This window comes from Malaclemys terrapin, chromosome 9 (assembly GCF_027887155.1).
Source record: "Malaclemys terrapin pileata isolate rMalTer1 chromosome 9, rMalTer1.hap1, whole genome shotgun sequence".
Lineage (NCBI taxonomy): Eukaryota > Metazoa > Chordata > Testudines > Emydidae > Malaclemys > Malaclemys terrapin.
Window position 1 is genome coordinate 48,856,260 of NC_071513.1, and position 24,374 is coordinate 48,880,633.

General features: G+C 49.4%; 1 protein-coding gene across 11 annotated transcripts in view; it reads right to left on the reverse strand.

The window, feature by feature from the left end:
- Positions 1-24,374, reverse strand: part of KIF1A (kinesin family member 1A) — a 182,945-nt gene that overhangs the window by 112,238 nt on the left and 46,333 nt on the right. For all 11 annotated transcript variants that reach the window (XM_054039625.1, XM_054039621.1, XM_054039620.1 and 8 more), the window contains exons 3-10: positions 9,443-9,519; positions 6,742-6,921; positions 5,640-5,705; positions 4,555-4,733; positions 3,758-3,869; positions 2,782-2,859; positions 2,313-2,378; positions 1,190-1,207 (exon numbers count right to left, since the gene is read on the reverse strand). In XM_054039625.1, the coding sequence (XP_053895600.1) occupies positions 1,190-1,207; positions 2,313-2,378; positions 2,782-2,859; positions 3,758-3,869; positions 4,555-4,733; positions 5,640-5,705; positions 6,742-6,921; positions 9,443-9,519 (776 nt within the window). The remainder of the gene's footprint in view (positions 1-1,189; positions 1,208-2,312; positions 2,379-2,781; positions 2,860-3,757; positions 3,870-4,554; positions 4,734-5,639; positions 5,706-6,741; positions 6,922-9,442; positions 9,520-24,374) is intronic.

Below are 24,374 nucleotides of genomic sequence, written 5' to 3' on the forward strand. Positions count from 1 at the left end.
GACCTCCAACCACATCTGGCCAAAGGCACACCCTTGAGCTTCCCCTAGCCCAGAGCAAACCACCTACAGTTCAGAGGTTCGATAAGGACCCAAAGTCTGTATGCTGACCGAATTATCTACACCTAGCAATCCCGCAAGAAGAGTCTGTCTATGGAGATTTTCTGCTTTGGGGTGGACCAGAAACACATCAAGAACAACTCTGCCTCCCACTTCCACCTCCATCCCCACAGCCAGGATGTGATGTCCAATGGACAGGAAACTAGCCAAGGACTTGGGTCCAAGTCCTTGCTCTGCCCCAGACTTCTTGGGTGACCTTGGCAAGTCACTTGGCCTCGGTACGCCCGACCTCACACAGGTGTTGTGACGCACCAGGTTCTATGGTAACAGGGGCCATACCAGCACCTGAGAGAGACAGAAGTGCAGGCAAGGCAGAGATGACTATAACAGACTGGGGGGAAGTGAACTGAATATTTTCAGACCTCAATAGAGGTTTGGTTTGGGTTCGGTTTGATTCTTACTGCAGTAGAACCAGTTTGTCCATCCCTTGCTCCCATCCAGCCCAGTTACACACCAATGCCTAGGCCAGTGAACTCTCCCCTTCATTCCCACAAAAGATTTTACACAGAAGAAGCAACAGTCCCCAGGTGACTTCCAGCTCTAGGCTGATCTTGCAACAATGGCAGCATAGCCCCAGGAGACGCCAATGCACCTGAGAAACACTATGCTAAGCCTAATCTGCCTCATCCCTCCCTCCATTTCCAGCTGACTCAGATTAGCAAAAGCCAGCCTGGCTCTCCTCTCCACCACAGCTGCTCTACTGAGATATTAATCTCAAACACAGGGAGCTGAAAGGAGCCAAGGTTAAAAGATGCTCTGTGGGCAGTGAATAAGGCCACCTCCTGTTGGTACCATTTTGACTGGCCTTGCTGTTGGCCAGCCCTTTGCTGCACTGCCTCTGCTGTAGGTCACCAGTCAGTGGAGCCACAGGTTTGCAGCACAAAACCTCATTGGAGGTCAAATTGTGCCTGAATTTCAGAGCAGAGCTGAAAACAATGGGGCGCTCGGTTTAAAAATCCACGCAACAGCATGGTCCTGGGCTGCATCTCAGTAACCTCCCCCTTTCCGTCCACAGCACCCCTGCCCATGTTTGATCACCCAAGCCAAGGAACAGAACCCTCAAAGCACATACCTTATTGGGCCCCGAATCCTGAAAGGAAACCAGAGACATTGTTTACCATCACATGAGCATGTGAGACAAAGAGAAGCCAAAGAGGAGGACAGTTTGCTTCAGTCGGGACAAGGGGCTGTGGGTAACTGCAACTTCCCCTCCACCACCCGGGAAAAGCCTCTACCTCTCCGAGATGAAGAGCTCTCCACAGAGAGCAGGCTCTGAGCATGGGCACTGCCGTGCAGTTCGCAATGGAGGGGTGAGCGTGGTGGGGGGAACCCACACAAAGGCTCCTCTCACCCTGCTTGCCCCTCTGCTAAGAGGAAGTGCTGGAGTTTCATCAGCTAGGCTGTGGCACAGGACTTGTGACTGGGAGTTATTATTTAGATTGCCGTAGCACCCTAAACACAAAGGGAAACAACCCCTCTCCCAGAGAGCATATACTGAGAAAAATCAAAGCCAGACAGAGGGCGGGGAAAGGGATCCCCATATCCACAAAGTGAACAAAGCGGTGAGAGATGCTTATGATCCTGGCTCCATTTCCCGTCCTGCCCGGCTGCCTAATGGCTCTAGCTCCTCTTAAAAATGTATCTGTTAATATATATCCATCAACGATCCCCAATCTCCATTCCCAGGAGATCCAAGCTCACCCTTCCCACCCACCAACTGCCCCGCCCCACCAGGCACATACAACCAACACTCCAGCCAGTCCCATGCAACATGGATCGTTCTAAAGATTCCCCCACTCCAGACTGGGGGAGTCTGCCAGGCACCAAGTGCTGCCAGAGTCCATCAGGAATACCTGCCATTCTATGCCAGCAAGGGTGTGTGCAAGAGAGAGTGAGCTCAGGGGCTAATATCCTTGAGCCATGGGAAGAGAGGGCTGTTTTGTTGGCTCGTTCCTGGAACGTTTGCCTTGGAGAACATTTCATAGTCACAGCACAAGGGACTACAAGGGCTGCTCATCCGACAGCATCACTGGGGCCTAATGTGTGCAGCCCTAACTCGCGGGGTGAGCACTGATTCATGTCAGTGGGTCCATAAGTGTCAATGGGACTATCTGTGAGTCAGTGCTTCAGGGTTACACAGTGTGGTCCTATGTAATCAGTTCCACCCTGTGGACAGACCTCCTTGACCGACCTACCATTTCAGCCAGCGCAGAGATGACCTTCCCCAGTGTGGTCAGAGACTTGTTGATGTTCGCTCCCTCCTGTTGAAGGAAGACAGAAAATCCAGCCTCCAAAAGTCAACTGATAGAGAGGGTCCTGACACACGAATCAGCTTAAGGACGTGTGGGTGTCTGCAGCTCAGCACAATAGCCAGGCTCAGATCCACAGATGATAGCAAACATGGCCAACAGCCAGCTCCCTCCCTGCCAGGGCCCCCCTGAGGAGAGGAAAGGCATTGCATGTGGCTGGTCCCCCAGAGCAAACCAGTGGGGAGCAGTGGTTGTGGTGGGTTTAGTGACTAATCAGGGAATTGTTACTGGCACTCTAGCTGTCTGAGAATCCACCAAAGAAATGAGCACACCTCTCCATGGTTGGGATGCATCAACAGCACCTCAAAGAGCACCTGGCACTGAGTGCAGCTCCTGACTCATGCTTTTCTCTTACCTTTAGCCTTGTGCCCTTGGCCCCTGTAGAGTCGGCCCGTTCACTCCCAGCCAGGTCGACCAGGCTGATTTTGCTGACCTATAAGCAAAGAGGGATGCCTGCCATTGAGGGCACAACAATGACTTGCACCTATCCAGAAGGGTCCCCAAGTACTTGACGCATTGCTATGCAAATGGTGCAAACAGGAATCACAATCCACCACTGAAATGCAACCACCTCTGGTGTGAAATGCAACAGCTGTTTAACAGTGTGCAGTCATGCTGCACAGCAGTTTGGAGGAGGAAGTAAATACTTGGTTCAACGGAAACTGTTCAGGGTGGGAAGGTGGATCTGGGGGAGGAATAATGTGATTATCCAAATTGGAATAGGGTCTGGACACTATAGCTAACATGCCTACTCTTGCAAAGAGTGACTTGGGGTGCTTAGTGGCCATAAGTAGCCAGGACCTCACCAAAAGACAATCCTGCCAGCAGCACAGCACCCCTGGCACCAGAGCAAGGGATTGGTTCAATATATGGTCTCTACCCGGGAGAGCTTTATTTTTGCACTAACAGCAGTTTGGGTCCAAGTCCTGTTTTATCCGGAGTCAGGGAGAGCAGGTTTCCAGCCCTGCCCATTCAAACAGAGATTGACAAAATCAGGAGTTGGTCAACAAACAAAACTGCAGGGGGGTTGGGCTCCAAGTCCCCATTTGTTTGAGAAATCAGATAAGTGGCTCAAGCTCGGTCGGTCGCCCCTGGGTGGGGCATACACTAGGCTTTTGCGGGGAAAGCTGCCCACTGTTACTGCCACTATAATGCGTAGCAAGGCTCAGATGGGCCCAATGTGCTGAAAACCCCGCCCAGAGCAGAACTACAGGACCTCTTATCTCAGCCCCTTTAGCCCAACAGTCACACCCTCTCTCCACCAGCCAGAGCACAGGAACTGGGAAAGTGCTGCTCAGCCTCACTGAAGAAACACCCCTCTTTGTGCTCACCTTCTCGGTGGTGACGTCGGTTTCTGCATCGTGTCGTTTCTGGGTGAAGATGATGTTGAAGACAGCGTGCGATCGGCTGCTGGTTTCGTTCATGTTTGTGGCAGCGACTGTCCTGTGGGGGAAAGAGGGCAGGGAGGCATGGAATCCTGCAGCTTGACAGCCACTAGCAGCACTTGCTCAGAGCTCAGAGCGCAGAGCTGGTGACGTCAGGCAGAGCTCGGTAACTCCACAAGGCAAGACTGAGAAGAGCGTGAGCCAATGGAGCTCACGCTGGACCACCTCTTAATGCTCAGCTCTGGTTTGGACACCTCCGCCTCTAAGGAGCTCACGCAAAGCCCGCTGCAGTCAATGAGGGTCTCCCCATTGAATTCAGTGGGCTCTGCGCCAGGTCCCACACGCCCAGTCCCACCTCCACAGCTCCCTGGGGACAAGACTCAGGATTGGCTCCACCACAGGGCAACATGAGGCTAGTGGACAGCACTAAGGAGACAAGATGAAAACAAACCTGGGTCGGTGAGTGGGTGCTGCAGTGTGGCTGCTCTCTCTGATCCTGTCTGCTTTGTGCTCGTTGAGATATAGAGGCAAAAGCACAACAGGGCTCTCACCAGCAGCCCACCTAGCCAGCTCAGGAAAGAAGACGAGTGATTTCTGAGGCAAACGCGTCTAGGCCCTCCCAGCCAGAAGGCAGGGGCCTAGGATGTGGAGCACACACTGGGTGATGTAAAGCAGGGGATTCTCCGGACAACACTGGGGTGGGGAGGGAAGGAAAGGCAACCAAGACTGTGCCCCCCTCTCACCTGGCTTTATTCCCAGAGTCCATCAGGTCCTGGATGTCATTGTAGGAAGTGACAGCCAGCTTGGAGAGGTCCTCTACATAGGGACCCAGGAGGGGGTGCTCCCTTACCCTCAGGTTCCCCTTATTCTTGGGATTCAGCAGGTCCCGCACACGCTCACAATATATCTCCATGTAGCTCACCTAGGGGACAGAGCGCACAAAGTTTGTGTCTGACAATGGGTGCAGGGGCTCCCACATCACACAGGACACAGACCCAGTTGTCACCCATCCTGACACACCCAGTGTCTTGCTTTAGGAGCCGCCCCGTTCCAGGCAGTGATCGATTGATTCCAATGGCTGTGTTAGCGTGAATGAGGGCAGAGTGTGGCATAAGGGCCATGGGCAAACCCTGCCCAGCATGCAGCCAGCTTTCCTCCGGCCCTGCTGAGGCCCTGCATGCCTCACCTGCCAGTCTGCACAAGGGGCTACGGAAGTGCGAGTGACTTTGTCTACACACCAGAGTTGCTTAGTTAGCTAAACTGGATTCTAAATAGGTTTGTTACTGAATTAAGCTGAACTGATATAAGGCACTTTTAAATCAGTCAGAGTGTCACCAAGATAATGTTGACTTCAACCCCACGTAGTTAAAGGGATGCCAGGGAAGGCAGGACAGGCCTGGGTGAGGGTATGTATCCCGACAGCGAAGTCAGATCCAGGGGTGGACCTGGAACCAGATCACAGCAGGACTGAGATCCCTGAAACCCGAGGGCTGCAGGCCAATGACTGCTGACCCATGAGAACAGCTGTAGCTCATTAGACCCCTCCCTGAACCCAGATGGGAGCAGGTCTCTGTGCAAGGGTACTAGGGCCTGGGAGTGACAGAGCAAGGAAGGCAGGTCTCCTCAAGGGCCTGAGCCTGGAGCTGCAGGTAGTATTACATGGGAGCTACTCTTTGGTTAATACGCAGGGTAACTGACTCAGGGAAGGAGCAGGGCAGGCCCATGCAGCGGTGCTGGCAACGGCCCACCTTAACATATCGTCCCTGTCTCCTCAATAGGTGCTCTCCCCAGCAGAACGCCCCTACTGTCAGCGGGAAGGGCCCCGTACCTCCACAGAATAGGACATGTTGTCATTCGTGGTGTCGTTGATTCGGGAGAAGAGGTCCTCGCACAGCTGCAGCAGACAAGGAGAGAAGGAGACATGGCTGCTCACATCCCACATAATGCAGCCAGAGTCATTGGGGAGGGGAGGGCGGTGCCAGGGAAACAAGGATTCTTCCTTGTACCCCAGAAATGGGAGCAGCAGAAAGGCAGGCAGGCAGGAGGGGAGCCTGTTCTCTGTGTTCACTCACACCCTGTTCTGAGTGACTCTGAGCGACATGTAGATTAAGTGGCACAGCCAAAGGCACTGCCAGGACTGTGGATTTTAACTGCTTCAGCTCTGACGAATCAGACCTTTGTGGCCAGGTTAATGCCTGGTAGAACTCCCCTGCCTTACGTGGAGTCAGAGCAGGAATCAGTCCGGCCAAAGCCTGCACTCGCTCACAGCCACTGGCTCTCGCAGGGCTGGAAAGATGTATATGAGGACATAGTATGACTCAGTCATTCAGCCCAAAGGTTTCCCAGCCACTCAGGCATCTCTGCTGAGAGCCTCCACCTACCTCACCGCTAGTTTCTGTGGACTGATGCTTTTACTGCCCCCTTTCTGTTCATGGCAGGTCTGGGATCTCCCTTGCTCTGCTCTGACCCTTTCCAGGAGCCCTAAAGGCAACTCCCCAGATGCTTGGTGGCCTCCAAGCAGCTCATACCTTCTGCATTGATTCCCATCCCGGGCTCCTAGCTTCACATCCCCTCCCAACTCTAACTTTCCAGCTGCCCTGAGTGGGAGAGAATCCAGGAGACCAGTAGCCATTCTTCCTCCCAGCCCTGCCCTTTGTCAAGTTCCAGGCAGCCAGTTCTGTGTCAATTTCCCATCTGGTTGGTAGCTCCTGTGCTCGCTGGTGCCACAGCCCTGTTGACTCCTCAGTCCTTCCTGCCATCATCCTGCTCTCCCCCGGCAGGTAACTGCTTCCTGTCTCCTGGCTGTCCTGCCCTCCACCCCCCAGCAGCCTCCTTCTCCTCCACACGCTCCCGGCTATGACCCAGCTACGAGTATTCTTTGTTCACAGCCAGCAGCGTGCTCTCCCCCAGGTGGTGATAGTCTCTGTTACCTGTGGGATGATGCCTTGCTGATCCTTCTCCTGCCTCCCCATCATGGTGTAGGATTTGCCAGCACCTGTCTGCCCATAGGCAAAGATACACACGTTATAGCCCTCGAAGGCATGCTGCAACATTTCCTCCCCGATGTCCTGGTACACTTGCTTCTGAGATGCATAATTGATGTCTTCGGGCTGCGAGGAGGAGAAACCAGAGACAGAGGTCAGAAGGGAGGGAAGGTGTGAAAGAGAAAGTGGAAGAAAAGAAAACAAGAAAAATGGGAAACATCTGGCCCTCATTCTTCTTTCATTTGCACTGGTTTTATCTGGGTGCAATTCCATTCACCTCAATAGAGCAAAGTTACTCCTGTCCCATCCTAGTGCAAGTCAGAGGAGAATCAGAGCCTGCATTATTTTCTCATACTACTGTTGCTGAGTCACTCGTGTATCAAAACCAGAGGCACACTGGGGCATCCCTGGCAATGTTTCACCGACTGGGGAGGTGATCCTTTAACTTCCATAGTGTAGGGCCACCAAGGAAAACCTCTCAGCACCAGTCCCTTGGTGGCACTCCAATGCTGACATTGAGAGCTCTTGGCTTCCTGATCAAGGTACAGATAATGTGAATGGGGTGGGGAGGGAAGGAAAGGCAACCAAGACTGTGCCCCCCTCTCACCTGGCTTTGAGCAGAGGGCTGCTCTGACGCACTTGGGGAATTGCTGGGCAAGACTCCGCCTCACTAAAATTGTGACACACCTGTCTGAGGATCTGAAAAGCTGCCCAGCTCTGGGTTACATCAGAGAGGGAGTTGCCAGCAGGGCATTCTCCACAAGAATCCCTGGACTTTGCCATTCAGACCTCTCTGGCTCTCAGAGCCTGGACACAGTGCATAGCCCCATCCTTCTGGGCAGTGTGATGGGGCATCCACCCCACACTGGCCAGTAAGGGGTTAATAGAACCCTAAGGAGGCTGTGCAAAAAGCAGCCAATGGGAAAGAGGCTGTGAGGAGCAGCCAATCAGGGCCCAGCAAAGAGCCTCAGGGCAGAGCAGGGCTCAGTAGCTGCCTGGAACTTGAGGAGGGAGGACTGTATCTGGAGTAGGCTGCAACCCGACAGCATCATGGACAGAGCAGTGCAGGTAGGAACCCAGGGAGAAGAGAAGGAGCTCCGGACTGGCTGCTGAGGGTAGGAAGGTCTGTGGCCATGGGGAAGTGGCCCAAGGAAATGCAGCGATAGCAGAGGAAAAGGAGTTGCAGGTGGACTGTTGAGAAGGCGTGACAGGGTGCAGAAGGCAGACAGGAGTGTTGGCCTTGAGCTAATCCCTAGAATGACCAGGGGGAGGTGTCAGTCTGTTGGTGAGTGACGCGCTCTGTGACAGGCAGGCATTTGGGAAGGGCTAAGATTTGTATTTGGGGGTTTAGGGCTGGAGGGGAGATGGAAATTGCACTGCTGAGGGAAGCTATTGGCTTGCTGCAGCCTAGCTGTGGCAGGTTGGATTGCACAGGTACCTATGCCTTGGGTGCCTAGAGCCTTTTCTGAGTTAGATGATTGAAATTGAAATAGATTGTTAAATAAGGGACTTGGCTCCAGCTGATGTGTCCTAGTAAAAAGCTTTCTCAGAAATGCTATCTGGTTTCTACCTCCAGTACAGCACACCTCCTTCCAGCCTTGTAGCTAACACATTTGAGGCTCTTTAGTGCCCACTGAGCACAGGGGACACAGTGAGGAGCCAGGAACACAGCTGGGCAAAGAATTCACAACAGCTAGTCAGATTTCAGGGCTAGTTGTGTGTGAATTGTCTGGGAGCAGACTGTTACTGTGTCTCGGGTTGGTCTGTTATGTGAAATTACTGAAACACTTCACATGAATTACTTTCAACCTGTAGCTTTTTTGGCAGCATTTTGTTGCAAGTAATGAAAATGCAAGCTGTGATTGGTCACCTATATTCCTACTTCACGCTGTGATTGGTCCCTGTGTTTCTGCTTTCTGAGTGGAGGAATGGAATGGATAGATCCCAGTTTCCTGGAAGCAATGCTCATAGACAGCCAATAAAAATGAGCTTCCAGACACTATTCATGTTTTAGTGAATACCCCTGCCAGTGAACTCCTTGGCTAAAACGATTGTGGAAAGCAAGTGCACAAAGGGCACAAACACAGCTGAAGAACAATTATTTAGTGAATGTATTCATGGCACAGGACTTTTCACTGCATTCCCTTGGCCCCAGCTGTGCGGCTGGGCTACATTGTCATGGGATTACCACAGATCATTTTTTAGCTTAGATCAGCAGTTCTCGACCTTTTCCACCCTGTGACCTGAGTCACAACAAAAAACAGTATCAGAATGCTGCTGCTACCTATAGTTCTGGGAACCTGCTCCCATCTAGCCATAATGAAAGGGCTTGTGTCCCCGCCCTCGGACCTGTTTGGAAACCCACGGCTTGGGTTCTTTCACAGTGGCTGGAAGGGGGAAGGGTGACCAGCCCTGGTGTGCCACCCAGTGGTTGATTTGGGACCACATCAGCTAAGTCATCTCGTAAGGAGGTGAACCCTAAAGTACAATGGTCAAGGAGACTGCCCCCTCTTTCACAGCTGGCAGTCCTTATATCAAAACCTTTGACTCACTCCATCCCATCTGACCCCAGCTTCTTAACAAACTCCCCATTGCAAAAGGGCCTCAGGGCAGGAAAATCCACCTGGAACAGCAGGTTTCCACTTACCGTGGTGTGAGACCAATAGGAATAGTCAAAGCTGAAGCTTTTGGGCGTCTCTTTGGGCTGCTTTGGGTTAACGATGGCTAGAAAGAAACAGATAGATACAAACACACTGTAGATGAGCTGTCAGCATTTGGCCACCCTCATTAGCAATCAAACCTTTCTGCAGACACCTGCCATAAAGAACTGGAAATGAACAGCACAGCAAGTCATGGAGATGGAGCTTGCTTGCCTCTAGATAACTGGCTTACACCAGCATTGGAAGGCTGCTACTGCCATCTGATGGCTGGGTGTGGTTAAAGGAGTTAGAATCATAGAATATCAGGGTTAGAAGGGACCTCAGGAGGTCATCTCGTCCAACCCCCTGCTCAAAACAGGCCCAATCCCCAGACAGGTTTTTACCCCAGATCCCTAAATGGCCCTCTGAAGGATGGAACTCACAACCCTGGGTTTAGCAGGCTAATGCTCAAACCACTGAGCTATCCCTCCCCCCCTGAGTTGATGGTCTCAGTCCAGTTCTCAGTGTCCACATGACAAAACCGCCACCAAATCCCTTTTTGGCACTCTTAGCAGAGGGGCCAGGCACTGAACAGGCATGGAAACTGGACCACCGTTCCCCCTACAGATGGTCCCTACTAGCGAGGAGTGAGATGCAGGGGAAAGGCAGACAAATAGACAGTCCAATCTTCATCTGACTAGACTATGTTACAGGCTTACCTCTTTGCCGAGGGAAGCACTCAGAAGGGAGGTGCGTAGGCTGCTGAGTCGCAAGGAGAAAGCCTAGGTGTTCTTGGCTGGCTAGTTTGTTTCAAGTGCAATAGGATGGGGGGGAGCAGGGATTTATTTTGATAGTAGGGAAATAATTGGGTAATCGTATATAATCAAATAATGGGGCATCATTTCAACCAGGAGTCAGGACAAGGTTTATTAATCAGTAATGGCTTCACTTAGCGAAGGCTTAGATGGTGGTATCTGCAGCTCCAGCAGGTATGGGATATTTCCCTGAAGCTGTGACTGATGGGAGGGGGTGGGGACTGGCTAGAGCCAGACCTCGGTAAGCAGTCTGATGCAATTCCCGTGCAGGATGTCCACACCCCTGCCAGTTGGACGGGGAAAGTGCTGGCATATACCGGGCTGCAGATGCATGGAAATACAAATACTGCCTCCTGCTGTGATTCTCCAACATGCAGCCGAGAAACGCCATGAAGAGCCCATGTAGCCTGGGGCCCTCCAAATACGCCCAGAACCCCTCATTCATCTCATACTGCACAAAGGCCTGTGGATCACAGCAGCCACCTGGCTGACTAGAACTGCCTCCAGAGTCCATAACCACTGCTTGTGAGCTGGCCGGAGCTGGGGCTGCAGAGCAATGCAAACATCAGCTGAGCCACTGGTGCTGGGCATGTTGCTGCAGAGCACTCCCTCCTCTGACCCATGCGCCTGCCAGCCAATGGAGCAAGAAAACAATCCCGTCACTTTTGGGTGGGTGGGTGGGTGGAGCACTATGGTCCCAGCAGCATAGAGAAGTATAAAGGACACTGGTGTGATCTGGGCTCCTCAGAGCCTAGAGTGAGAGCATAGGAGCCCACCTTTAACCCTTTGCCATCAGCCGCTGCACACTGAGCTTTGAGGCTGCCCTGCTGGAACCTCCGAGGCACCAATGAGAATACAGGTCCCTGCTCTCAGCCTGGGGAGGAGCTGTTCACCCCAGACCTGGATGTGACCCCCAAGCTGTTAAACATCATTAACAGATAGAAAAGGCAGGGTGGGGGAACACATCCGTTCCCAGGGACAGCCATAGAGCCAGCTCTGCTGAGTCAACCATCTGCCAGGGACAGTAAATCACATACTATCCTTGTTGTAAACCAGCCACCCTTCCCTACACGCCATGCAGCGGCCATGACTCATCACCTTCTCAGCCATGCTGCCCGGTTCTGGCTTCCTACAGCTCAGTAACCTGCCTTACCCATTGTGTGTGTTGCCAGTGCTATGATCACTCCGGCACATCACTTCAATGCAGCCAGCAGGCCTAGCAGGGCGTCCCAGCCCCAGCAGCCGTAGGGGTGTCACAGGCCCAAGGACTCCCTCCCCCAGGGGGTCCCACGGGGAGGCAAATTAGCATTGTATGTTTCTAACACGGTTGCAAGCATCGCAAGGCATTTCGGGGAAGGGTCAAAGGTGTGTGAGTGTAAAGTGGAAGATTCCTTTACAGGTTGCAAAAGGCCAAAGGGGGAGGGAGGAAGAGAACAGAGAACAGGTTAACTTGATACTTCAGCTAGCTCCGTCTGAAGATAAGATGCAGACCCTGGTCCAAGGTCATGGGCTCGACGAGAAATCTGCAGCTGCCCAGCCATGAGAAGAGGAGAACTAAGTTGAGCAAGGCTACAGAGATTGCAGTGAGAACAGTGAGAGCGAATGAGATGGCAAAGGCCAACTGGGGGGAAAACAAAGTCTCTGGAGCCGGCGTGTTTTGGGAAAGCCATGGAGGCCACAGTGAGCCGGTTTGGCTGGTACAAAGAGCACCAGGAACAGAGGGCCCTAAACAAAAACACCCCCAAAAGAACCCAGGACTAAAAACCCTCCCAAGTGCCAAAGCAAGTCAGAGATCACAGCGGACCCTGGATGACCCATGCACGGGACAAGAACTCCCATCCCCCCGCCCACTTCTTCTTACGTTACACCCAGGCTTGGCCAGCCTCATTTCGTGCGTGAGTATGAAAGTGGGTTAGGGCTGGGGTACTAACGCTTTCTTGCTTCCTTTGAGTGACGTGGGAGCAGTCCCAACACTCATCGCTGTTATTTTATTATTTTATTAATAAAGCTTTAAAACTTAAACACTTGGTGTGCTCTGTCATCTCCTCCCCTAAAGATCCTGTGGCCTCAGCCTGATTACCTGATGCCTCAGGCAGATTGGTAACATAAATCTGTCACAGTTTTGGTGGAGAATTGCGGAGGGGGGTCCCTGCAGAGCGCACCAACTGCTTTGCCCTTGGTATTTCATGTTTGCTCTGTCCAGCACTGTTGGTATTCCATGTTGAGGATTTTATGATTAAAGGTGTGCCCACTCTCAGCCTTAGTAGGTCTGAGAACCAGAGAGAGGTTTAGCATTCCTCTCTCCACCTCGGTTGGCGGGGGTAGGGTGCAGGTGGATATACCCCCGGGTTGTACAAGTCCCGGGTAATGGGAGGAGGACTCAGGCAGTCTCGCTCCACGCATATAATCCTCAGTGCATACATCCTCAGCCGTAGCATGCCTGAGTTAAAGAGGAGAACATAGGGTGTCTCGCTCTGCCCAGGAAGGGTTTTTGGTGTATGGACCCTCAGTGGTATTGGACCGAGTAATACGGAGGGAGGCTCAGCATCTCTCCCTCGGGCCCAGGGGGCGTGAACATTGTAAGCCCCAGTGCTGGTCAGTGTGGGCAGAGTGAAATCTCAAGTAATTAAAAACACCTTAAAAGTGGTACTAATGGCTTGTGATAACGTGTTCAGGAAACAGAAGGGTACAGCTGCGAACTCGGGAGTCCCGCAGTCATAGGCGATGGCATCAACGATGGGTTCAAGGCTGGACGCACAGGCATTATGGAGCACGGATACGGTAGTCCGGCTGCCTGGCCCGCTGGTGTCACGGGAGGCAGGTGGACCTGATGCCCGAGCCATGGGGGAGACAGCAAAGAGGGACAGAACTCTGCTGCCTCTTTCAAAAGGGGGTGAGGACCTCTCACGGCTGGAGAGGGTTCTCACCAAGGTGGGATACAGTCGCTGGGGTTCCGTGTAAAAAAAGCAAAAGGGTAAAAACCTAGGGGCCACTGTGGGAGTAATTTGAACTGCAGCAGCCATGTGGTATCAAATGTTGTCGGGACAGAAAGAGGAGTTGGGGAGAAGGGAGGAGGTGTGTACTCGACAGCTGGTGGAAATTGAGCAAGTGAAAGCGCAGATTACTAACCAGGCTGCAACCTAAGCCTATGCCCAGGACAAGTTCTAGTTGTCCATGTCTAGTTGGCAGCCGATTTCAAGCGGAGGGCCCCAAGGGTCGGTCCTGGGGCCGGTTTTGTTTAATATCTTTATTAATGATCTGGAGGATGGTGTGGACTGCACTCTCAGCAAGTTTGCAGATGACACTAAACTAGGAGGCGTGGTAGATACACTAGAGGGTAGGGATCGGATACAGAGGGACCTAGACAAATTAGAGGATTGGGCCGAAAAAAACCTGATGAGGTTCAACAAGGACAAGTGCAGAGTCCTGCACTTAGGACGGAAGAATCCCATGCACTGCTACAGACTAGGGACCGAATGGCTAGGTAGCAGTTCTGCAGAAAAGGACCTAGGGGTCACAGTGGACGAGAAGCTGGATATGAGTCAACAGTGTGCCCTTGTTGCCAAGAAGGCTAACGGCATTTTGGGCTGTATAAGTAGGGGCATTGCCAGCAGATCGAGGAACGTGATCGTTCCCCTTTATTCGACATTGGTGAGGCCTCATCTGGAATACTGTGTCCAGTTTTGGTCCCCACACTACAAGAAGGATGTGGAAAAATTGGAAAGAGTCCAGAGGAGGGCAACAAAAATGATTAGGGGTCTGGAGCACATGACTTATGAGGAGAGGCTGAGGGAACTGGGATTGTTTAGTCTCCAGAAGAGAAGAATGAGGGGGGATTTGATAGCAGCCTTCAACTACCTGAAGGGGGGTTCCAAAGAGGATGGAGCTCGGCTGTTCTCAGTGGTGGCAGATGACAGAACAAGGAGCAATGGTCTCAAGTTGCAGTGGGGGAGGTCCAGGTTGGATATCAGGAAAAACTATTTCACTAGGAGGGTGGTGAAACACTGGAATGCGTTACCTAGGGAGGTGGTGGAGTCTCCTTCCTTGGAGGTTTTTAAGGCCCGGCTTGACAAAGCCCTGGCTGGGATGATTTAGCTGGGAATTGGTCTTGCTTTGAGCAGGGGGTTGGACTAGATGACCTCTTGAGGTCCCTTCCAACTCTGATATTCTATGATTCTATGATAAGTTGCAAGCCTTGAGATAGGACTTCCAGGCAGAAAAGGCAGAACGCACCCACCTGGAAGCACTGGCTAAGCAAATACCAGTCCTTCAGGGACTAGTCAAAGACTTGACTATTCGTGCTCAGCACACGCCACGAAGGCAGTGTGCTCGCCATGAAAAGGAAATTGAACAGTTAAAATGTCAACTGGCCATGCATTCGGTCCAGGTGGTGAGCCTCACAGGGAATGATTCGGGTGAACCTTGTGAGAATCCTCGATATTGGGCGGAACCTTGTTGCACCCCTATAGCGGCCCTTATTAAGACCGAGAGGTCCAGCGGGTGAAGGGGGAGAAGATCATATGTATGGCACCCCCAACTACGAGGAGAGCACCTCGTGGGGTGATTATGAAGAGGAAAGGGACCAGGAGAGATGGGAGCTAGTTAAGGAGCCCACCCTCCTTGCTAAATTGGTAGTGGAACAAAGCCTGTGCCCATGGAAAGGGACGGTTCAATGAGAAAAACAGGATCGGGCCCAGATAAGCAGGCAGGCAACAAATAAAGAAATTGGAAAACAGGTTGGAAGACTTGAGGGCATAGTGGCAGGAGTAAGGAAAGGAGTGCGTACAGATATGGGGAATTTAAATCCCTGAAATAGTAATTGGAATACTAAAATCCAAGTTGATTACAATCTCATTTTGGAAGATAAGCAAGTGATTTAAGGACAGAGAGTGAAAAGTTAACTCTGCAGAGGCTGGAGGGAATTAAACAGTTAAATGTTGTAAAAGTGTTAGAGAAAAAGAGAATTCTTGGTTTCTTTGCAGCTATTCTGGAAGCAAATGGTCCCTTTTCCAAAGGAATGTCTGTAAATAATCCAGGCGAAAAAGCTATCTAATGGAAATCATTTGACTATGGACAATTTAGTACTCAAATTTGCTAAAAGAACATAAGGGGGTTCTATTGGAACTTAACTGCCCAAAATGTATAAAGGGGACGTAATCTATATACATCTATGTAAAAACAAAGCAATGTAAAAGGAATGTGCATTTCCCCCAGTATATGTGCGGTGTATATTATAAAAAAGGTAAAAAAATGCAAACCTACCAGGATACTTAATTAAAATCCTATAAGGGCTCCAAAGGAAGCCACAAAAGGTTGTGTTTTCCTTTTGAAATCACTGTGTGTTTTAAAAGCAAAAGTTAAAAGTAATCAGAACTCTGGTGAAAATTGATTGCGTCCCTTTTAAGACAGTGTCACTGAGCTGCTAATGGCTTTGAATCCAAAAGCAATCCAGAAAGTGTTTGTGTTAATGCAAATTACCTAACTAATAAAGATAGAAGCCATTAAAACTGGCCTGCCTATAAAACAAACACCAAAAAATATGGGGGTAATTCCTCTGTTTTGCCTGCAATCAGCAAGGGTATTTATATATAAAAAAATATTTTAAGCAAAAATCTGCCACCCCGCAAAGGGGTAGAAACATGGGAATGCTGGTTGAAGAAGTGCGTGTTACAGATAGCTCCAAAGTCAGTGTGGTCTGTGGCCATCCTGATCTCTCTGGGAAGTGAGCTTGTAGCCACATGGAGATTCCTGGCCTGCCCCCGAGCAAGGCCTGCTGTGTGTGCACATGGGGTTTCTCTCTGGAGGCTGGCAGGGTTATTGGCTGGGCAGAGTGAGGCTGTCATGGAGGGCCATCATTACACAGGGGGGGTAGTCCCTCGAGCTACTTGGCCCGGGGCCATGGAGGGCTCTCAAGAGGAGTTTGACCTGCTATTCAGTGGCAAACCACTGCAGAGAGTATGGTGGAGCCCTGGAGCAAAGCCTGCGTCACTGAGCACACACTCGGCTGTGTTCCCAACCAGCTGCAGTTATTCTGAGGTCAGCGGTTGCACACCTAGGCATGGAGGACCCCAGTCACCAGGCTCAGAGGGGGTGACTGCATGGATCACCAAGGCCAGTTCTGCATCTGGCAAGAGGAGGAAGCAGAAGTCTCCCTGCCAGCTGCAGCTAGGGTAGGCTGGATTTTGCCACTGGGGCTGTTGGGGTACCCAGAAGCAAAGAGGAATCCAGGTGAATACCCAAGCCACAGAATGACTTAGTGGTTATACGGGGAGAGGGGGGATATTAAAATGCTCCTCCCTCAGTCAGTGTCTGATCAGGAGCAGATGCCCTGCTGGCAGTTTAGTCCACACTGACTCTCACTCTCCCCTAGGGGCTACCTAGAGAGACTGAACCAGGCAGGGGAGAGGATGGAGTGCCATGGGACTCCACAGCTGAGCTCTCCGATGGCCACTGCTAGCAGGGCCCAGTGAGATTAACACATTGTGTTGAACTGCAGGAAAAACAGGAATCTACCTTCCCCTCCCCCGAGCCGAAAAGGACTTTTCCATAGAAATCAGAGAATGCATCATTTCTTTTTCCATCGCGCTCCCCCCCACACACACACACACACAAATGTCTATTAGATCTTAAGAATCACATGAGCTTGGAGAGACAAGTCAGCAGCTAGCACGTGCCGAACGACCACAAGATCAGTTACTCGGCAAGTTTAGGCAACTTTCAAATGTCCTCCCAGAAGAAGCCGCCAGCGCAGAGTAGGAGATACAGGCAGCTCACGCACCAAGCAGATCAGAGGGGTTCAGCTGGCTTAATTGTGTTACACAGGGTTGGCTCATCAGATCACAGAGCAAAAGGATAGCGAGGAGAAGGAGGGTACACACACTACACAAAGAGGCGCACAGGAAAGCGGTGACAATGGCCCTGATACAGACAGGGAGGAACGGGAAATGAAGAGAAGGCTGGATTGTGCCCATGGCAGCCCCAGGAGCATTGCAGGGGGAGCACGGGTGCCGTGCCGGAGTCCCAGGGGAATTGCAGGGAGTCGTTTCTAGCCAGAGCATAGACCCAGCAGCTGCCCCAGATTGGTGCAGAGGCGGGAAGAGGGACACCTCTGCACAGTCACCTTGATCCAGTTCATCCAGCCAGCACCCCACAAGCAACAGGCTTGTGTTCCAGACACACTGCAGCTTGCTCCCTGACCAGGGCACCTCCTCGCACCCTGCTCCCCACTTCTTGAGCTCCAGCAACAACCTGGTCCATGGCAAACCAGCACAATGGTGACACCACACTGAAAACCCACTGGCTAATGCCAACAGTGTATGTGTCCTTCAACCACTCACCATCGCCCTTGGGCTCCAATAATCACTGAGATCATTCCAAAAACACAAAGCTCTTCAGTTTGGATGGCCATGTCCCCTGCACAGGAAAGCCAGGCAGCTGGCAGCATATCCTGTGCTGCATACATTCTTGATCTTGTGCCTCACCTCTGGCCTGGTCTGTAGCAGTGAAATCACACAGCACACAATTGGTCTGATCTGGAGACGCACTCAATGCCCAGGACTCCCACTGACTTCACACATTAACCAAGGCAAGTGTCATTTCAAGCCCTGTTCTGGGATGTGTATCTGACACCAAGCAGGGGTTGTGCGTGTTGAGTGCTTCCAGGATCAGACTTTAGTCTGGGATTTTCAAAGAAGATTTTCACAGGGAGTCAGGTGACCAATTCCCATGGATCCGCACACCTAATTACCTTAGGCTCCTTTGTAAATCAAGCCTGATGTCTACAGGCTGGCAATGCTACTATTACTTATCCAGGTGTTAGAATCATAGAAGATTAGGGTTGGAAGAGACCTCAGGAGGCCATCTAGTCCAACCCCCTGCTCAAAGCAGGACCAACGCCAACTAAATCATCCCAGCCAAGGCTTTGTCAAGCCGGACCCTAAAACCTTTAAAGATGGAGATTCCATCACTTTCCTAGGTAACCCATTCCAGTGCTTCACAACCCTCCTAGTGAAATAGTTTTTCCTAATATCCAACCTAGATCTAACCCACTGCAACTTGAGACCATCGCTTCTTGTTCTGTCATCTGCCACCACTGGGAACAGACTAGCTCCATCCTCTTTGGAACCCCCCGCCCCCTTCAGATAGTTGAAGGCTGCTATCAAATCCCCCCTCACTCTTCTCTTCTGCAGACTAAATAAGCCCAGTTCCCTCAGCCACCCCTCGTAAGTCATGTGCCCCAGCCCCGTAATCATTTTCGTTGCCCTCCGCTGGACTCTCGCCAATTTGTTCACATCCTTTCTGTAGTGGGGGGCCCAAAACTGGACGCAAAACTGGACTCCAGATGTGGCCTCACCAGTGCCCAATAGAGGGGAATAATCACTTCCCTCTATCTGCTGGCAATGCTCGTACTAATGCAGCCCAACATGCCGTTAGCCTTCTTGGCAACAAGGGCACACTGTTGACTCATCTCCAGCTTCTCGTCCACTGTAATCCCCAGGTCCTTTTCCGCAGAACTACCGCTTAGCCAGTCAGTCCCCAGCCTGTAGCATTGCCTGGGATTCTTCCGTCCTAAGTGCAGGACTCTGCACTTGTCCTTGTTCAACCTCATCAGATTTCTTTAGACCAATCCTCCAATTTGTTTAGTTCACTCTGGACCCTATCCCTACCCTCCAGCGTATCTACTTCTCCCCGCAGCTTAGTGTCATCTGCAAACTTGCTGAGGGTGCAATCCATCCCATCATCCAGATCATTAACGAAGATGTTGAACAAAACCAGCCCCAGGACAGACCCGTGGGGCACTCTGCTTGATATTCCAATCCACCTTCCAATGACTTCATAAATATCTTCAATTCAACAGGTTAATCAATATTTGGAAGATTTTCCTGCCATGCTGTATTAGGAGAGGAACATCACCAGACAGACATTTAAATTGTTTTATTTAACTAAAACAACGTTATGTATTCTGGATTTTTTTCTTCAATAGCAAACATAATATTTTAACAAAACAAGCGTATGAATTTTTGAATTCAGTTAAACATTCAAGTTTTTTTTAATCAAGTTTGTTCTTATTAAAATTGTTTTTAACTAAAATAGTTAAACAACATTTAAAAAAAAATTAAATCGACTATGTCAGCCAGCTCAACATGAGAAACTTAAAATATTGGCTTCTGTAGCTAACTAAGTCGTCTTCATCTTTATTTTCCTGTTTGTTCATAATCTGGAAAAGAAAAACTAGCTTTCCTGCTTTTTCAGGTCCCAAACGATTTCTCAATTTGGAATGAATTAGTCCAAAGGAAGAAAATATTCTTTCTACACTGGCAGAAGAAGCTATTGCTGTTAAAAGTGAGATTATCACTTCAACAGTCTCTGAATCCAAGTGCTTAAGTGACTTTCACCAGTTCACTGGTGTGACTTTCTTCAAAACATCATCAGCAAACATATATTTCTTGAATGGTTCACCCTTAGCTCTAAAGTTTATTATAGTTGGCATTATGGAGGGATGTTTGCTAGATGTCCATGTCATAGCCAACTCCTCTTGTCCAGCAGTTAAGGTTTGACCCTGGGACCGAGTATTGAGAGTATTTGCAAGAAAATGAGCTAGAGATAGTGCTTGTCCCATTTGTTTTTTAATGCTTGTAATTTAACTCTGTCATTGCATATTTCTCTTTTTAAGATATCTCACTCAATTTCTTCCAAATTTCAACAGCATCAGCAATAAAACAGCTATTTCTTTGCATTTTGTTCAAGGCTACAGAAATAGGCTTCAGAGTACTCTGCATCTGTTCAACATTTCTCTTAAGCCCAATGTTGAGAACTTTAGCTGTGACAGTGCCATTTATTTTTTCACAATTTTGTTCACAAACTGTCATCAGATTAGGCCAGTTCTTGATATAGTGCTCAAAACAATCCACTACTGAGTTCCGTCACACGTCTTGTGGGAGAGTTAGCTTGGTTCCTCCCACTTTTTTCAGAGCAGCTGCTGCAAAGTGGTTTTTACGGAAGTATTTTGCAATTTCAACAACATTAGCCTTTATTTCTGGAACACTGAAGTCTTTGGCTAAGAGGTGCATCAAATGAGCACTGCAACCGTATGTTATTAGCTTGGGACTCTCTTCACTCTCTTCTAAATTTCTTCTCATCTTGAATACACTTGCAGCATTGTCTGTGACCAAGCTGCATATTAGACATTTTAATTTTTTTTCAGTTTGTGACAGTTTTTACTGCTACTTCTTGTAAGTATTCTGCTGCCTGTGCAGTTCCTGATGTATCAATTGTTTCTGTAAGGAAGACATTCCCTTCTTCTGTTGTCCCACAAGCAAGTACAACAGGATCATTGTGGACATTGCTCCACCAATCAAGACTCAGGTTAACAATTTCACTCTCTAAACCTTTTGCACACTGCTCAATTTCTCTTTCATACACTTTATCCAGCAATTTGCCTGCGACATCTGCTCTGTTGGATGGACTATATTCTGGTCATAATGACCAAACCATGTTAATGAAGTGTAGGTTCTCAATCATACGGAAAGGAGAGTTTGTTGCATAAACAAACTGGGCAAGTTTTTCATCAATTACCTCTTTTTGTAATCTGCTGGTTCTTATCACAAACTTATCTATGGTTCTTTCTGGATGATAGAGATTTTTTTTTCTTTTTGCTATAGGTGATATACTGTGATTATGTGCCAGACATGATGTGACTGAAACACTGTCATTGGCAGATAACTCTGAAACTATAGAAAATGGTGGTGATCTTGAAGGTGGATAGTCTTCAGAATCCTGTATGTTGAGGATGGATTCTCCTAAACAAAATAAGTCAATGCAGTTAATTATTATTACCATACTGCTCATTTAGTATTACTCTTTGCATTCACTGACACTCAGTACTACTTTAAAGGTGAAATTGTAAAAGGAAGATCTGCCTATTTCGGCTATTTATTTTTTATCACAACTGCATCTAAAATGTTAGTACCATAGAGTAACAACTATATTTTTTGCTCAAACATGAGAATGCAAGAATAGTCCAGAACAAAGACAGGCAGTCCTTAAGAAAGAAGTATGAAATAAAAAAGTTGACCAACCTGAAGATCCTGCGTGTTCAGACGTGTTGCTTTCATCATCTTCAACACAGCTTCCTCCTGAGAAGGAATACTTCTCATGATGTTGTTTCTTTCGGGCAACCAGGCCTTGCATTTCTTTGTTGCACCGTTTGCATTTTGCACGCATGCCTGTCTTACCCACAGGTAGAGGAACTTCATTAAAATATTCCCAAACTGGATCTCTTTTACGGCCTGCTGCCATTATAGGTTTTCCCTTCTAGTGAAAGAATGGTATGATAGATCTCAAATCAATGAAGGCTACACTCAGAAAGACCTCAAGACTTCTGGAATATGCTGCTCAAACAGTTTCAATTTGGTTTCTACTGCCTGTCCCTCCCTTCTCACATTTATCTCCAGATTTCTCCTTATCCAGATCTATTCCGCCCAAACAATCTTCTACTCATTGAACTTTTTGAAACTTTGCACTTTTAGAGAGAGGTAAGGGATTGACTCTGTGTACACAAATTTGCAGAGTGACAATAAGGCTGAGGTCTGTTATTTCTCACCTCTATATATTATTTATTTATTTATTTTAAAACATTTTTGCTGTTGACAAGCATGTTATCTCTGGAGACACAAATCCACAGTTTGAGAACTGCAAAACTAAGCATCTCTGATGATATCTTCTAGATCAGTGGTTCTTAACCTGGGGTGCACGCACCCCTTGGGGGTGTGAGATGCCCATTCTGGGGATGCAAGACATGCCAGATTTTTTTAGAAGGTAAATCATCAAAAACACAAATTAAGCACAGGCACATAAGTACAACTACTTCATTTCATCAAACCTATGTATTTATTAACATTACACATTTTTTTACGATTACTTCGTTAAATTTTAACTGTGAAATTAAAATAAATATATAATTCTCTCTCTTTCATTCTATAGTTATGATATATCTAGGTTTAAAGAACTGACCTACTTCAACCATTTTTGATAAGGGGTGCGAGAACATATTTTTGAGAACCAATGCTGCCAGCAACAAGGACACTCTGAAGACTCACAGAGGAGACTGGCCCAGGTTTCAAGGGTGAAACCTATGTACTATGAACTGCAATATCCAGTGGGGTGAGGAAAAAGTCCAGTTAAGTCAACGGAAAGGCTCCCATTGACTCCAATGGCTTTGGATCAAGTCCCTATTGCCTATGTCTATGAATGACCCTTCTCTGAAATCTGCCCTCTCTCTAGCCATTCTGTCCCTAAAGCAGCAACAGACTGAATCCCCAGGCCAGAGTTTCATATGACTCCTTTAACCTCCTTGCTGCCTGAGCCAGGATTCACCTTGGGCTTACCAACTTCATCAGCTTTACCAGTGGGAGTCACAGATCCACTAGCACCAGTGGCATACACAGTCTAAAAGGGGCAGAGAGAGAGAGGATATCCATGAAGACAGAGCTATGGAAACAGATGAGCCTACAGGATTCATAAAAGGGGAGCACAGAGTTAGAAAAAACCCTCCAATTTATTATGTCCCCAGAAATGTCATCCAAGAGTCTCAGCTGTGCTGCCGTAAGATTTAAGTAGCAGGAGATAGCAGATTTGATGCATGCAGCTACTAATTACCAACAATTCTGTGCTGCATGCAGATAATGCCCAGCACAGACTCCTGCCGGGCTCTTTCCAGCCAGACCAGTGAGTAAGCAATAGAGACCAGCGGGGGAGGAGCATCCCCTTCCCTTTGGTAGCACCCCTTCCAGTCCTTCTTCAGAGATCAGTCCCCACAGGGGCTCTGCAGAAAGGAAGTCAGAATGCAGTATATTTCTGGCCCTCTGCTTCCCTGCCCTGCTGTGAAAAGAGGCAGTACAATGTTGGTCAAACCTGCTTCCTTGGGCTTCTAGGGGAGGGGGATTTTTCAGATGCTCAAAACCACTTCTAAATATTATTTTGGGGTGGTCTTGGGCTGAGGGTCCCCCAGGTTTAGGGTGACAGTATGTCCCTGAAAGCTGGAAATGTCCCTGTATCTCTGGTGGCTTTGCAAAAATTGGTCGTTTGTCCTGGCTTCTGTAACCCCCTACAGAATGGCCACCGGATAGTGAAACTGACAGCAGGCTGACATTCACCTCAAAGACTACCTGCCAACTGACCTGGAATATGCTGCCACCCTGCCCTTCCTCCCCAAGGCCTCCAAGTGAGTCCTCAAGCCGGCCAGTCAAATCCAGATGGAGCTCAGAGGCTTCCTGTGACTCTTAGCTGTGATGCAGAAAGACAGGATACTGGGAGCCCAGCACAGAAGATATAGATGACACCTGAGCAAGCCTGCACTGGTGTCTGCCCTTCTCCTTAGCTTCCCATTGCCACTGGTCTGCACTAGGAGCCTGGCTCAGAACAGCACTTAGGCATGTGCTCAACATTAAGCAGTTGGGTAGTCCCAATGAGACTTGAAATTAAATATCTACTTAAGGGCTTTGCTGAAACGGATGGTGTTTGCTCCAGGCATGCTTTAAGACTCTGCTGAATAAGGGTTGAAATTCATTTGCTGGCAGGAATATATTAGTGTAGTAATTAAAAAACAAGCCCTGAATTTATTTAATGTCCATTTTCCCCCCAAATGGCAAAGAGAACAAGACGTTGGGGGCGAGGACATGGAAGTTGCAGGCTTTTTCATACACCAGTGTGTGCAGGTCGGGGCGTGTTGATAGGCAGCATTACTCAATCAGCCTCTCATACATGGAGGAAGGATTTGATATTAAGTAATAAACAAAAAGCTGCTCTCATAGCAAAAAGGGGTCAGAAGTAATATCTCCATAGCAACTACACATCATATATCAATCAGGCCACAAGCCAGGTTATGGGGTGAGAGGGGTCCTTCTGGGGCAATCTGGGTGCAGGCAGCTCGGTGGGTGGTCCAGGTGTGGGGGAGATCTAGATGCACAGGGGCCTCTTGGGGGGGTTCCAGGTGCAGAAGGAATGGGACTCTGCAGGTGAGTCCACATGAAGATGGTTGGGGCTCAGCAGGGGGGCCTCCGGTTCTGGGGGCTGGGTGCGAGGGGCTCAGTGGGGGGGGGTCCAGGTGCTGAAGGAGTGGGGTTTG